We start from the raw sequence: 13,261 nt of genomic DNA on the forward strand, positions 1-13,261 counted from the left end.
GAAGGCTTTTTAAGGAGACTTTTTGCACTTTTTCAAGGGTTGCAAATTTCTACACGAGAAGTACGAGTTTACAACACCATAAGTGATTTTTGAGAGCATTTGGAGCCATTGGAGGTAAATCCTTCAAGGGATCTCTTATGAAGACATCCTTAATTGATTTTGGTATTGTAATTTGAATTATGAGTATCTAATTTTCTCTAGGTTATGTGGTGTTTGATGAACCTATTTTGATATTGTTGGAACATATGTTTAATTTTTTATATTGTATGAGTAACTTAATGTATAATTCTATTCAATTGCACCTTGTTCTTAATATTTTTTGTGTGAGATACTCTTTTAATCTGATTTTAGACACATAGTGAATATCAATTGCTTTCTTTTTTATTGCCAAACACATTTATTTTCTTTTCGCATTTGAACCTGAAAACCCCCCCAATATACTCTTTTATAAGCATTGCACAAATTTTTCTTATTAAATAATAGTCCATGTGGATTCGATCTTATTTTATTACTGTAATATTATCAGCACACTTGTCGAGAGTCATCAGGGGATATTATTGAGAAGCAAGTATGAGTTGTATAGAGAAACAAGTGTGAGTTCTAAGTCTCGCATTGCTTAGAAAAGTGGAGGTTGGACATTTTATAAGTGAGATGTCCCATATATCTATCATCTTAAGTTTTTGGGTGAATATCTAGTATCTCTCTCACTTGTTTGGGTGAGTCTTTGACCTTTAGGTGAGTCTTTGACCCAATGCAAATGATTCCCCCTCATGATGACCCATCAAAATTGATTGTAGCGTGCACAACTTCCAACATGGTTCCTTTTGGTATATCAGGTAGAATTTTACTAAAATCACCATTGAATACCATAACTTTACCACCAAATGTAGTGTTCATATTACCTTCATCAGAAAATCGAAGAATATCTCTAAAATTTCTATCCATACCTTTGCAATATTTGTGCATCATTGGAGTTTCATCCCATATGATTAGTTTCGCCTTTGCTTTTAAATTGGCTAATGCAAATTTCAGTTTTATGAAACATGTTAAAAACTCGATAATATTTATAGGGATACAAAATCTTGAATATGCATTTCTTCCACCAAGTATTAGTAATATAGTAATTTCAAGTATTAGTAAGAACAATATCCCCTTTTGATATTTTTGCGATAGACATGACCCTTTAAATAAATGTTTTTCATGTTCCACCATAACAATAAAGAAAAAACATATCAATTTTTTTTCATTTATCTTGTCTATTATTTTTTTGTATACTCTTCTTTGTTCTCGATTCATTGTCAACATCAATCGAATATGTTCATCTGCCAAACTTTCTGTGTCATCATTTAATTCATCATCTGCCAATCTGTTTCGATATTCAGGGAGTAGTGACATATTTGGATGAGGCATTGTAGGAAAATCCGTTAAGCTTCTACCATTACTTTGTAACAAAATTTTAATATCGGTCCATGCATATATCTTCAATTGATCTTTAGATATATCTAAATCTACAAGGTAACACGATATTAGTAACAAATTATTCAAATTTATAAATAAAAAAAATAAAAAAGTGAAAAAAAGTAGTAGGAAATTTGTGTAGTTAAAAGTTTTAATATACCTAGATGTCAAAGCAAAGGTCGTTGTCTATGCAATATATCATCGCTAAAATATATCTATGTGTTATTTCAAACAATTTTTAGCCAGGTTTATTGACTTGAAACAATTACGGTTACTATGCTATTTTAAATTTTGAGGAACCTACCTAGCACCCCCACCCCTTCACTTGAACCTGACATCCCCCACATTAATATTAATTTGACCATAATGCCCTCATGGCTAAGAAAACATTTTTCACATTCACAATCTCATTTCTAAGATTTTTTCAAAACCATAGTTTTCTACCAAAGACTTGAAGTCTATATCAGATATTTACAAGTTGTTAAATATGTATAATTCATTGTGTTAGGATGTGTTTACTGTGGAAATTGGTAAACAACCGCTGGTCCTCCCTAGGCCTTAAACTAAGGGTTACTGTTGATTGCTTGAGTTTATGCTTATGTGATTGCTTATTCCATAGGATGGGAGCTACTTGGATCATCAATATGATCTCAAGAGAGGAACTCCATTTGTGGTTTTGCTTCTTGTCCCTTATCTCTTGTATGTTTAGGACTTTAGCCATTCTTCTTCTTCTCTCCACTCTAACCCAAGCCAAAACTTTGTGTAAATATTTAACACTTGTTTTCAACATTAGAAACCTAAGCCTTATGCTTTTGATTTTCAAACTTTCTTTTCATAACACTTATTTTGAATTGAATCTTTAAGTCAACTTTGACCATTTTTGTACATACTTTTCATTGGTAAATATAACCCATTCAAATGTCTTTTTGTGGTTTCAATGGCCACTTTCTTAATCAAAATTTTCATAACCTTTAGCTATTAGGTTTGAGTTATCCTTGAGGTAGATGTAATACTCACCTATATCCTTAGTGATGGACAATGAGTCTTCCATGCTTATTATAGGGTTAACCCCTCACTAGCATGTTGAAGCTATCCTCACATGGTGGATTTGTGGTTTTAGGTTGAGTTTTCTCCCTTGGATAACAAAAGACCTTAAGGCTTTTGGACCAATCAATTCACCAACTCATTTTTTTGAGATTTTTACCCCGAACTACGAGGTTTTGATCCTAATCTTTTTTAAGATGGTACGTAGGCAATGGGTTTATCCATCCAAACACAAAATGTAAATAAATTTGTATATTCTCTTCTCATCTCTTCAATCATGTTTGCACAAACAAATTTTCACAAAATACCAACCTTACAACAAGTATGAAAAGGGCTCCTTAGGAGTACCTAGGATGTTTTGGGTGCTTAAAACCTTCCCATTGCATAACCAACCCCCTTACCCAGATCTCTGACATTTTTACTAGTTCTTGATTTGATAAAAATTTTAGGTTTTTGTTCGCTTTCTAACCATTCCTTTGGATAAATAGAAGTGCGGTGGCGACTCGACTTGATTGATTTACCTTGGATTTAGTCAATATATCTAATGGTAACGAATACCCCACTACAGAATCAAATGAACCCTTGGAAAGCTCCTCAATGTATCTTGGGTCCCTCTCTCTTAGAAGCTCATGGCAATGGTTCCTCAATTTGGATCAAGTTGGAATCCATAGCACAAGAACACACACATCAAAAGATTCTAGCAAAACAAACAAAGAATGGACAAGAAGAGTTTAGAAGTTGGTCCTTTCCAGGTCATCTTTCAACATTAAGCATTCTAAAGGCCCAATGTCTAGTTGCTCTTTGACTTTTATAGCACTCTAAAGGCCCAATGCCTAGTTGCTCTTTGACTCCAAATTTGCATAGGGAAAGTCCTAAAGTCTAAGTCCATTTTGTCCAATTTCTTTGCATTTTTGTTCACAACCATCAAAAGAAAATACAAACACAATGGTATATACACAATTATGTGCTCAAGTGAGCAAAAGGCAAATTGCGTTAACATAAACATGTGCTCCAATGAGCAAAGGAAAAAGCAAATGAAAAAGATGTACAAGAATAATAAATTGCATAAATGTAAAGTGCAAAAAGTAAATCTTAGTAGTTAATGGTTAGTGTTAGTAGTTAGTGTGCCATAAGGCAAATTTAGCGCTATGTTAAGCAATCGTAATTGGACTTATGTAGAAGTCACAACTATCTGAGGCCAGTCAATAATAATGTAGGCAACAACACAAGTTAGAAGTCTTGATTAGTGAATCAAGTTCCAACAACTTGCCATTCCAAAAAAGAAGAAGAGAATTGATCTTGTATTGGTTTAAGTCTTTTGCATGATTTAGGAAGCAACCTATCCTTAATGCAAAGCCATTCATTTGATCAATTGATCAAGATGAATTAGATTTGAATCAAGGAAGATTAAGCCTCCCTAATCAATGCTAACTTATCAACCTTTAACTCATTGATCAAAAAGAAAAAAGAAGAAGAAGGAGATGAAGAAGAATAATGAATAATGAAAAGAAATAAGTGCATTAAATGAAATGGGATGTACCAATCAACAAGTGTTGACCAATGACATTGAGGATCATGGTCAAACAATCCAAAACAGAAGTGAGATGAAGATTGAAAGTCAAGAAATGAACAAAATATTTTTAGGCATTTTTAATATTCAAAATAAACTTGAATTAAAATAATAAAGAAATGCCAAACTTCAAAATCACTTCAAATCAACCTTGAAAGGTCCAAGTGATTTATCCCAAGTTGAACAAGGTCAAACAAAGTTTGACAAAAAATTTCAGCATTTTTAAAAGTCAGAAACTATTTTTAATCAATTAAAAATGAATAAAAATAACCTAATTGAACTAAAATCTCAAATAAATCTCAAATCAATTAAAAAATTGATGAGAATATTTTTCATAGATCCATCATCATTCAAATAGGTTGAGAAAATATTTTTGTATTTTTTGAATATCAAAAACTATTTAAAATGAATTAAAAATAACCAGAAAAGAGAAAATTCACAAAAAATATCAAATGATAAAATAAAAAATATTAAAAATCATTTTTAGAAACTAGAATTAAAAAGAAAAATAATGCAATTGGTCCCATATTTTTTGGATTAAAAATGAGAGAGTTATGGTTTTTTGAAGTTAAATGAAATAAAAGAAATAAAATGGAAATTAAGAAAATCAGAAAAAAGGAGAGGCGTCTGATCAAGCCTCATTAATTGACGTGGCTGATCAGACGCTCCACATGCGCGCGCTCATGGTAGGCCTTAGTCAACTGAGTAACATGTGGAATTAAAAAAAGTCATAAGATCCAAGAGCCATGATTCAATATGGAAATCATCATCAATGGCTGGGATTCAAACATGCAAACGGACGGTGGTGTACACCACCGTCTTCTCCGGCGAGCATGGAGATTCCGGCCAGAGTTGCAGGTTCTAAAAACTTGATGAAAACGAGCGATCCTCATATCATTGGAAAGCTGGGGTGATGTACCTCACCCCTGTACCATGCATTTTTATTCTAGATATCCATGGTAAGAGAAATCAGAAGTTGAAAAATGTGGTGTTCAACTGAAACTTCATGGATTTGTAAAATTGAAAGCATCAAAAAGTTGCCTCCATTGAGAGGACTTCAGCCAAGCAAAATGACACAAGAAACAAGCTATAAATGAAGAGTTTCGAAGCAAATAAGTTTGAACATCAACCTTCTAAATACAGATCTGTGGAGCACGATCTTTCAACACACTTGCTTGTAGTTTGTTCTGGAGATGGAAATGAGGCAAGGTTAAGGAATTAGAGTCCAATAATCAACCAAGGAAGTTGAGAATTGGATCTGAAAATTTCAAGTGAAAAAGCAAAATTCCTTTAGAGTATGGTTTGGAATGATTTCTGCAGCATTTCAGATTGATTCAGGGATCAGAAATGAATGAAGCATGGCATGTATTTATAGCACAAGGTGATGCAAGGAGGTGGAAAACTCGTGTGTGCATGAGCTTGGGTCCTCCATGCATGGGCCTGTACAGGCGCATGTGAGGCCCAAACTCAATTGGTTTTGCATGCTGAACACAAATGAATGAGTTTTGGACGTGCAAATGGCAAGGCAAAGGCTTGTGCATGAAGTTTCATCATGAATTGCATAATTGTGCCTAAAACTTCATCTCTTCGAAAATGCCAATTAGAAAATCCAAACATAAGCATGTGGCTAATGGTTGGAAAGGTCTTGACATAAGGAACAAATGTTATGTTGAGCAAAAACTCATTTGAAGTTTGGAAATTTATGAAAACAGACCATGAAGTTCATAGTGCAAAACATGCCTTTGAGAATTTTGTCAAAATGAAATAACTTCAAGCCCTTCTGTTTTGATGATGCAAGCCTCACATGGAAAAACCTCCAACATAAAAGTTGTAGATCTTTTCAAGAAAATCAATATGGACTTAAATTTTGCATCATTTGGATATTTGATGAAGAATTTATGGGCACTTGAAGTTGGACTTTGTTTCATTTCAATGCATTTGGCCCAAAGTGACCTATAATGTTTTGTATTATCACATGTATTTATTTTGAGATTTTGAAATTTTGTTCAACATAAAATTTGAAGTAGACATCTTAAGCTTTCCAATTAATTTGACCCCACCTCAAAACCATAAAAAATGAATGAGTTATGTTCTTGGGAAGTTGACCCAAAATTAGGGTTTCAGTCAAAATGGCATATAATGTCTTGGAATGGGAGATGACCTTCCAAGCTTCAAATAATTTTTGATGAACATGAAAGTTGTTCATATTGTCCTTAAGAACATTTTTGCTTTTGGGATCATCTCCATTTGACCAGCACATAAAACGTTAGGTCTCAGTGCATTTCAAAATAGTCAGATGAATTGACTGATCAACTTCTCAAGTTCACAACTCATATCTTGATGAATTGATGATTGAGGACACTCAAATAAGCTCAAATATGCATTAAAGGATGAATTAAAGAACTTCCCTTGATTGTATTTGACCATGGGCTGAGGTTGCTTCATTAACAAGGCATTGTGATATACAGATGAACTAGGGCTCTTTGGGACACAAAATTCAAACCCTTTGACTTGCTTTGATCAAAATGATGAGTTGAGACACTAGGGAGGCATATTTGATGGATGAGAGCTTTGGGGACCATTGCCATGCTTGCCTTCATCTTCTCTTGGCCATATCATTGCACAAAGGATCACCTAGAAGCTTTTAGATCTTGTGATTGCTCAAGCTACAAACAAAAGATGTTAGTGACATATTTTTGTGCTTTTGGTTAGTAAATAAAATGAGAAAAGCAATGATATATAATTCAAGCATGCTTGGTGATCTCAAACCACTCACAAGAGATTCCACCCACAGGCAAAGGGAACCAAGATGCTTATGATCCTTGAGGCTATGCAAATGAAATGTTATGATGCCATGAGGGATCTAAGAGACCTCATGATACAGATGTATGTATGCCAATGGTAACACTCTGTGGGGATACGCATCCACAATGGAAGAAATCAGGAATAACTGAAAATCCATTGGAGTAACACATCCATAAATGGGACAGAGACTCTAGGGTCATTATTGGGGAGCGAAGGGATAAAAATGTGTGAGCAGGTCACGACTTGAAACCTGTTGAGATACACGAAGGGAATCCATGAAATAAATCCATGGAAAGACTCGAGCTGACTCAAAGATGCATGTATTGGGGAATGTGCCAATACAGCAAAAACTTATCCGTAACGGATACTTCGGATAAAAATCCGGTCTCAAGCTGAGAGAATCCACTAAGGGACCTCGCTGGGGAAACACCCAAACAAGATTCCTCTGGGGAAACAACGGGATGAGGTATTACCGGCTACTGGGTAATAAGCTCAAAGAGACACGTGATCTGAACACCGATATAAGGGTGAGAGAACAACATGCTCTGGGAGAATGGATATCTAAGACCGGTATAAAGGTGAGAGATATCAATCATCCGAAAATCATCTGAGGAAGACCTAAAAAGGTAAACTTCAGCTTAGGAGAATCTGACTCCGCAAGGGGACAAAAAGTCATAATAGGGAGCAGAAGGAAGAAACACCAGAGATACCGGTTACTGGGCATATAATAGGTGACCAACTAAAGCGTGAATTGGGGAATATTCCCAAGACACTCATCATCCAAAAGAGGGCTAAAAGCAAACTCTATTATAGGATGGACATTCGATTCCAAATAAAAGGGATACGAATCTTACTCGACTGGGGAAAAGCAAAAGGCTTCGACCAAAGAGTGCATGAGATATATTATCTATTACCATCAGAACATAGATAATATACTTGCATGGAAGATTATCCACAACCGGTTACTGGGTTAATAAAGGATAAATCGGCCGAAGGGAAAGGACATCGAGATACCGAAACTAAGGCATATAATGATGGCCGATCCAGGGGAGACACAATCATCACCCACAAGGGTAAATGAGAGATGACTCACTGGGGATGAATTGCTTGATCAAAGCAATTATCCAAGAGATATATCACCGGTTACTGGGTGATATACTTAAAAGGTGAAGGAATATTAAATACCGAATATTGGATAAAGATAACCAACAAGGAGGGGATTACATCTACCGGATACGGGGCAGAAAACCACGGAAAAGTAACCGTCATCGATTAGGATGACCAAAAGGTTAACTCTGCAAGGGGATGAAATAGGGTTTACAACTACCGGTATAAGGGTAGGAGACCACATACTCCACCGCGGAAAGAATGAATGATTACTGGTTACTGAGCAACTATTCATCTAAAACTACGGGGAAGCGCAGGAAAAGACGCAAGAAGCTAATCTAGGATCAAACTAGAGAGGTACGCTGAATCAAGATTTGTCCCTATGAGGGTATAACTCAATGGGGAATTTCATCCCAATATATGTGTTGGGAGGAAACAGAAACAACCATCATCCACGAGGATATAACTCGATGGGGACTACGGAAGAAAGGATAAACACTTTCTGCTTATGGGGCTGACTCTACATTGAGAGATCAAACACAAACGTTTGCTTGGGGAAGCATACTACCCACTAGCAAGAGATAACAAACAAAAATATATGGCAAAGAATGCAACATGAATATCTGAATGTTTGAAAATTATATGCACACATGCATGGTTTATGTATGATGAATGCTGACAAACAGACATTTCTAACACAAACAGGTCCAAAGAATAAGGAGCAAACATCCGGTACTACATCTCAAGAGAGAAAGCCAGGCCCAGTGGAGAGATATCCAATCTGACGAGGGGCAGGAGATACTAGGAAACAAAGATTTCCGCAGGGGAATGAGCATCCGTCATTCCAACTGGGGCAAAGTCGTTGCATAGATGAACTCCGACGTAGAAGCAACTCTACCGGGAAAGTTATCAAAGAGGAGGATGGATCTCTGAAAGGGAGTAACCATAAACCAGAAGCTTCTAAAGATCACCAGATACTATCCTACCAATGAGATCATATCTGCTGAGGAGGGAGAGATGAATAATCTTACCCAACACTTTTCTTGAGAGAAAGAACCACCAGAGGCTCCGGAGGAAGAGGACATGAGCATGCCAGGAATATGAACAAACGCCTTACCCTGTCGAGAATCTTACCATCCTTGGGAGAGCACTGCAGGCATTCCCAATATCCCTATGTCATTGTGAATGTTCACTTTGTCTAAAAACAAATTATGAAAAATTTGATTATTTAAAACAATGATATCTTTTCAATTAAATGATGCAAAACATTTGTTGAATAGAAACAAATAAGAGTGCAAATAATTGGATAAAGGCTCAAATTTATTTGATGGAATGATAGTCTGCAAATGGCAAGACTCCATAGATCTTTATAAATTTGAAATTGGTGATATATATTGGAAAAAGGCTACATTGAACATAATGACCATTTCTCCACCAATTCTGAATCCGATGTATTTGAAGCTTCAGTTGACGATGACTGAGCGAGAATCTTTGACGGATGAGAGTTTATAGAACAAAGTCTGGTCATGACGCAGTTACTTGCCAAATCCCTAATTTTTGCCTAGATTGCCCCAGGATGAGGTACTCAATCTAGCGGGATACATATTCATTTTTTATGTCTCTAACTTTTTCCTGGATCGCCCTTTCGGGTTTTCAATCCACCGAGACGCTCATTTTTGCCTAAGTCGCCCTTTCGGGTTTTCAACTTAGCGAGCTATTCTGTTTTTATTTTTTAGGCGAAGTATTTCTTGACTGCATCTGAATTCACAGGACGAGTGAGATCCTCCCCATCCATAGTTGTAAGTATCAATGCACCGCCTGAAAAGGCTCTCTTAACAATATATGGGCCTTCATAGTTTGGAGTCCACTTGCCCCTGGAATCGGGCGCAAAAGACAAGACTTTCTTGAGCACAAGGTCACCTTCTCGGAACACACGAGGCTTGACCTTCTTATCAAAGGCTTTCTTCATCCTTTGCTGATATAACTGACCATGGCACATGGCAGTCAATCTCTTTTCTTCTATCAAATTCAACTGGTCATAACGACTCTGAACCCATTCAGCATCAGTCAACTTGGCTTCCATCAAGACTCTCATTGATGGGATCTCCACCTCTACTGGGAGCACAACCTCCATGCCATAAACGAGAGAGAAAGGGGTTGCCTCTGTTGAAGTGCGGACAGATGTACGATATCCATGTAAAGCAAATGGCAGCATCTCATGCCAATCTTTATACGTGACAACCATCTTCCGTATAATTTTCTTGATATTCTTATTAGCAGCTTCAACAGCCCCATTCATCTTGGGTCTGTAAGGAGAAGAATTATGATGTGCAATCTTGAACTCACGACACAGCTCTTTCATCATCTTGTTGTTCAAGTTAGATCCATTATCAGTAATGATCTTATCTGGCACACCATATCGGCATATGAGTTGATTCTTGATAAACTTCACAACCACCTGCCTGGTCACATTCGCATATGACGCCGCTTCAACCCATTTGGTGAAGTAATCAATTGCTACGAGTATAAATCTGTGTCCATTGGAAGCTTTTGGCTCTATCATGCCAATCATGTCGATTCCCCACATGGAGAAGGGCCATGGTGACGAAATCACATTCAGAAGTGTCGGAGGAATATGAATCTTATCCGCATAAATCTGACACTTATGGCATTTCTTCACATATTTGCAGCAGTCAGACTCCATTGTCATCCAATAGTAGCCTGCTCTCAACATCTTTCTAGCCATGGCATGTCCATTGGAATGAGTACCAAATGAACCCTCATGGACCTCAGTCATTAACAGGTCTGCTTCGTGTCTATCCACACATCTGAGCAAAACCATGTCAAAATTTCTCTTATAAAGCACATCGCCATTGAGGTAGAAACTGCCTGACAATCTCCTCAACGTCTTCCTATCTTTGACAGATGCCCCAGGCGGGTAAATCTGGCTCTGAAGGAAACACTTTATATCATAATACCATGGCTTATCGTCTTGCATCTCCTCTACTGCAAACACATGAGCTGGTCTGTCCAAGCGCATCACAGTGATATTGGGAACTTCATTCCAAAGTCTGACCACAATCATTGAAGCAAGTGTAGCAAGAGCATCTGCCATCCGATTCTCATCTCGAGGAATATGATGGAAGTCAACCTTAGTAAAGAACGTTGAAATCCTCCTCGCATAATCTCTATATGGGATGAGGCCAGGCTGATTCATTACCCATTCACCCTTAATATGATTAACAACGAGGGCTGAATCACCATATACATCAAGATGCTTGATCCTAAGATCAATGCACTCTTCCAATCCCATAATACAAGCTTCGTATTTTGCCATATTATTCGTGCATTTGAAAGTTAGCCTTGCTGTAAAAGGAAAATGTGTGCCCTGAGGGGTAATAATCACTGCCCCAATACCATTTCCATATTGATTTACAGCGCCATCAAATACCATACTCCATCTAGAACCAGGCTCTGGCCCTTCATCGAGCGTAGGCTCATCGCAATCTTTCATTTTCAAATACAGAATCTCCTCATCCGGGAAGTCATACTGAATTGACTGATAATCCTCAATCGGCTGGTGTGCCAAGTGGTCAGCCAAAATACTACCTTTAATAGCCTTCTGAGCTCTATACTCAATATCATACTCGGATAACAACATCTGCCAACGGGAAATTCTTCGAGTTAAAGCAGGCTTCTCAAAAATATACTTGATCAGATCCATTTTGGATATCAACCAAGTCGTATGATTCAACATATACTAGCGTAAACGCTTAGCATCCCAAGCCAAAGCACAACATGTTTTCTCAAGCATTGAGTATCGAGACTCACAATTAGTAAACTTCTTACTCAAGTAGTAGATGGCGTATTCTTGCTTTCCTGATTCGTCTTGCTGACCAAGGACACAACCCATAGAATTTTCAAGAACAGTTAGATACATAATCAAGGGTCTCCCTTCCACAGGCGGAGACAAAATCGGAGGCTCAGACAAATATTCTTTAATACTGTCAAAAGCTTTTTGGCAATCCTCGGTCCAATCATGAGACTGATCTTTCCGGAGGAGCTTGAATATCGGCGCACATGTGGCAGTCATGTGGGATATGAATCTAGAAATGTAATTCAAGCGGCCAAGAAAACCTTGGACTTGCTTCTCAGTTTTAAGCGCAGGCATCTCTTGTATTGCCTTGACCTTTGCAGGATCAACCTCAATACCCCTTTCACTAACGATAAAGCCCAATAGCTTGCCGGAACGGACTCCAAATGTACACTTGTTGGGATTTAGACGAAGCTTGTACTTCCTCAAGCGCTGAAAAAGCTTCAACAGGTGCTCTACATGTTCAATTTCCGTTCTTGACTTAGCAATCATATCATCAACATATACCTCGATCTCCTTGTGCAGCATATCATGAAACAAGGTAGTCATAGCTCGTTGATACGTGGCTCCGGAGTTCTTCAAATCGAAGGGCATCACTCGATAACAGAATGTTCCCCAAGGTGTGATGAATGTTATCTTCTCCATATCCTCGGGTGCCATTTTGATCTGATTATATCCGGAAAATCCGTCCATAAATAAGAAGACCTTAAATTTAGCTGTATTATCTACCAACATATCAATATGTGGTAGTGGAAAATCATCTTTCGGACTAGCTTTATTCAAGTCTCTATAGTCCACACACATCCAAACTTTTCCATCTTTCTTAGGCACATGCACAATATTGGCCACCCATTGAGGATACATAGAAGTCACCAGAAACCCCGCATCAATTTGCTTCTGAACTTCCTCTTTGATCTTCACTGCCATATCAGGATGAGTTCTTCTGCGCTTCTGCTTCACAGGCACGCACTCAGGTTTCAAAGGTAGGAAATGTTGCACAATATCAGTATCTAAACCAGGCATGTCTTCATATGACCAGGCAAAGACGTCAACATATTCTCATAGCAACTCAATCAACCCCTTCTTAACAGATTCTTCCAGGAGTGCCCCAATCTTTACTTCTCGCACACAATCTTCAGACCCCAAGTTGACTGTTTCCAGATTCTCAAGATGCGGCTGAATGATCTTCTCTTCATGCTCAAGTAGGCGGGTAATCTCGTCAGGAATCTCTTCAACATCATCTTCTTTCGCCTCAAATACAGGGAATTCAATGTTGGGAGATGGTGTTGGATCATTATGTTCAATGGGTTTGATTAACCTGCATAATGATTTTGGATATAAAGAGCTTTTTAGAATTCAAGCAAGGCAAGTCATTATGCAGATGAAAAAAGATTGATTTTATT

General features: G+C 37.5%; 1 protein-coding gene across 1 annotated transcript in view; it reads right to left on the reverse strand.

Annotated features, from left to right (window-relative positions):
• Nucleotides 1–768: 768 nt before the first annotated feature.
• The window catches only part of LOC127098109 (uncharacterized), a 48,360-nt gene continuing 35,867 nt past the window's right edge, over nt 769–13,261 (reverse strand). Inside the window, exons 2-3 of the mRNA XM_051036616.1 lie at nt 1,332–1,508; nt 769–1,016 (exon numbers count right to left, since the gene is read on the reverse strand). Coding sequence (XP_050892573.1) covers nt 769–1,016; nt 1,332–1,508 — 425 coding nt within the window. The remainder of the gene's footprint in view (nt 1,017–1,331; nt 1,509–13,261) is intronic.

The sequence above is a fragment of the Lathyrus oleraceus genome, chromosome 1, assembly GCF_024323335.1.
Source record: "Lathyrus oleraceus cultivar Zhongwan6 chromosome 1, CAAS_Psat_ZW6_1.0, whole genome shotgun sequence".
Taxonomy (NCBI): domain Eukaryota; kingdom Viridiplantae; phylum Streptophyta; class Magnoliopsida; order Fabales; family Fabaceae; genus Lathyrus; species Lathyrus oleraceus.